Consider the following 3,009-nt stretch of genomic DNA (forward strand, 5'->3'; position numbering starts at 1 on the left):
GTCTTGAACTCCTGACCTCAGGTGATCCACTCACCTCAGCCTCCCAAAGTGCTGGGATTACAGGTGTGACCTGGCCTCAATTAATTTCAATTCCTAGACTCTTCTTATCTTTCATCCTAACAATTTATCTGATTGTGTTATTTACCAAGTAGCTTTTGCACTTTAGATTTTTAAAAATGGATTAATGTTGTATTTCTGCTTTCTTTAGGGAATACACTTCTGTCTTGTCTTTGAACTCTTAGAAGTAATTTAGGGTATTAAAAGTTACTGTAGAGACAATTAGCTATATATTTCCAGTGATTGTTGAAAGAGTTTTGGGATAAGAGACAGGCACAAAGTATGAGGCGGAGTCAGGTAATTACTACTTCTCATGAAATCCCTAACTTTGGATAAGGCTTCTCTTATGCCAAAACAAGGTTTGTCTTAACCCTGTCAGCAGAGTCTGACCTACTTGTCAGTGTTTTTTATTGTTTCTCCCTTTGGAAAAACTGCTATTGCTTGCTTGGACCTGTTTTACTGGTGATAAACAAGATTGCTTTCAAAAATTGTTTTATATGTTGTCTTCACAAATCTCATTGCATCCAGGCAAGCTGATGAAGAATTCCAGATCCTGGCAAACTCCTGGCGATACTCCAGTGCATTCACCAACAGGATATTTTTTGCCATGGTGGATTTTGATGAAGGCTCTGATGTATTTCAAATGGTAAGATCTTTGGTTTATTCTGAATGTAAAAATAGGTAAAATATAGTGAAAGTGGAATACATTTTTTTCGGTGGCTATAAGACATTAAATGGGATTGCTCTTATGTAAGATCTGGGGTAGCAAACTAAAAGCTAAACTTGAGCTAACCATAAAATGTAGTTATCAATGCTAACCTACTAGAATATGGAAATTGGGTAGTATTTAGATAACATATATTTATATTGTAGTAAAATATATAAAACAAACTTTATCACTTTAACCATTTTAAGTATATAATGTATTAAGGAATTTTTTAAATCACAGCATGAGTCCCACCATTATGTAATATTGAAGTCTCTAGTATAGCTATCTATACTATAGATATCTTTATCCCCTTACCTCTTTTTTAAAATTTTTATTTTTATTTCCATAGTTTTGGGGCAACAGGTGGTTTTTGGTTACATGGATAAGTTCTTTAGTGGTGATTTCTGAGATTTTGGCACACCCATCCCCCTAGCAGTGTACACTGTACCCAAATATGTAGCCTTTAATCCTTCATCCCTCTCTGACCCTTTCCCCACAAAGTTCCCAACGTCCATTATATCAATCTTATGCCTTTGCATCCTCATAGTTTAGTTCCTACTCATAAGTGAGAACATAACGATACTTGGTTTTCCATTCCTAAGTTACTTCACTTAGAATAATGACCTCCCGCTCCATCCAAGTTGCTGCAAAATACATTATTTCATTCCTTCTTATGACTGAGTAGTATTCCATGATTTATGTATACCACATTTTCTTGATCCACTCATTGGTTGATGGACACTTAGGATGGTTCCATATCTTTGCAATTGTGAATTGTGCTGCTATAAATATGCGTGTGTGTGTCTTTTTCATATAATGACTTTTTTTCCTTTGGGTAGATACCCAGTAGTGGGATTGCTGGGTGAAATAGTAGTTCTACTTTGAGTTATTTAAGGAATTTCCATACTGTTTTCCATAGTGGTTGTACTAGTTTATATTCCCACCAACAGTGTTAAAACTATTCCCTTTTCAATACATCCACGCCAACATCTATGGTTTTTTTACTTTAATTATGGCCATTCTTGCAGGTGTAAAGTAGTATTTCACTGTGGTTTTGATTTGCATTTCCCTGATAAGATGTTGGCCATTTGTATATCTTCTTTTGAGAAATGTCTATTTTTGTCCTTTACCCACTTTTTGATAGGATTGTATGTTTTCCTCTTGCTGATTTGTTTGAGTTCTTTGTAGATTCTGGATATTAGTCCTTTGTCAGATGCACAGTTTGCAAATATTTTCTCCCACTCTGTGGGTTGTTGGTTTACTCTGCAGATTATTTCTTTTGCTGTGCAGAAGCTTTTTAGTTTAATTAGGTCCCATTTATTCATTTTTGTTTTTGCTGCATTTGCTTTTGGGGTCTTAGCCATGAATTCTTTGCCTAAGTGAATGTCTAGAAGAGTTTTTCAACTGGGCGTGGTGGGTCACGCCTGTAATCCCAGCACTTTGGGAGGCTGAGGTGGTCGGATCACTCGAGGTCAGGAGTTCAATACCAGCCTGGCCAACATGGTGAAACCCCGTCTCTACTAAAATACAAAAATTAGCCGGGTGTGGTGGCGGGTGCCCGTAATCCCAGCTACTCGGGATGCTGAGGCATGAGAATCGCTTAAATCCAGGAGGCGGAGGTTACAGTGAGCCGAGATAGCCAGCCTGGGCGATAGAGTGAGACTCAGTCTCAAAAAAAAGAGTTTTTACAATGTTATCTTCTAGAATTTTTGTGGTTTCAGGTCTTAGATTTAAGTTTCTGGTCCATCATGAGTTGATTTTTTTTGTCCCCTTACCTCTAGTCTTAGTAGAAAAGTAGATCTTTTCTTGTTTGAAACTGAACCTGTTTCCTGGGCCCTGGATCACATACCCACCTGCTCTGTCAATCATGACCCCTCACAACTATTTTTTGTTTTTGAGACAGAGTCTTGTTCTGTTGCCCAGGCTGGAGTGCAATGGCACAATCTTGGCTCACTGGCAGCCTCTGCCTTTTTGGGTTCAAGCAATTTTCCTGCCTCAGCCTCCCAAGTAGCTGGGATTACAGGTGCTTGCCACCACGCCTGGCTAGTTTTTTTTATTTTTCTTTTTAGTTTTAGTTTTTTTGAGATGGAGTCCCACTCTGTTGCCCAGACTAGAGTGCAGTGGCTCGATTTCGGCTCACTGCAACTTCTGCCTCCTGGATTCAGGTGATTCTTCTGCCTCAGCCTCCTGAATAGCTGGAATTACAGGTGCCCGCCACCACGCCTTGCTAATTTTTTTTTTTT

General features: G+C 38.6%; 1 protein-coding gene across 1 annotated transcript in view; it reads left to right on the plus strand.

Annotated features, from left to right (window-relative positions):
• Positions 1 to 3,009, plus strand: part of MAGT1 (magnesium transporter 1) — a 62,846-nt gene that overhangs the window by 21,066 nt on the left and 38,771 nt on the right. Inside the window, exon 3 of the mRNA XM_011947438.1 lies at positions 586 to 703. Within this exon, the coding sequence (XP_011802828.1) occupies positions 586 to 703 (118 nt within the window). The remainder of the gene's footprint in view (positions 1 to 585; positions 704 to 3,009) is intronic.

The sequence above is a fragment of the Colobus angolensis genome, unplaced genomic scaffold (assembly GCF_000951035.1).
Source record: "Colobus angolensis palliatus isolate OR3802 unplaced genomic scaffold, Cang.pa_1.0 Scaffold265, whole genome shotgun sequence".
Lineage (NCBI taxonomy): Eukaryota > Metazoa > Chordata > Mammalia > Primates > Cercopithecidae > Colobus > Colobus angolensis.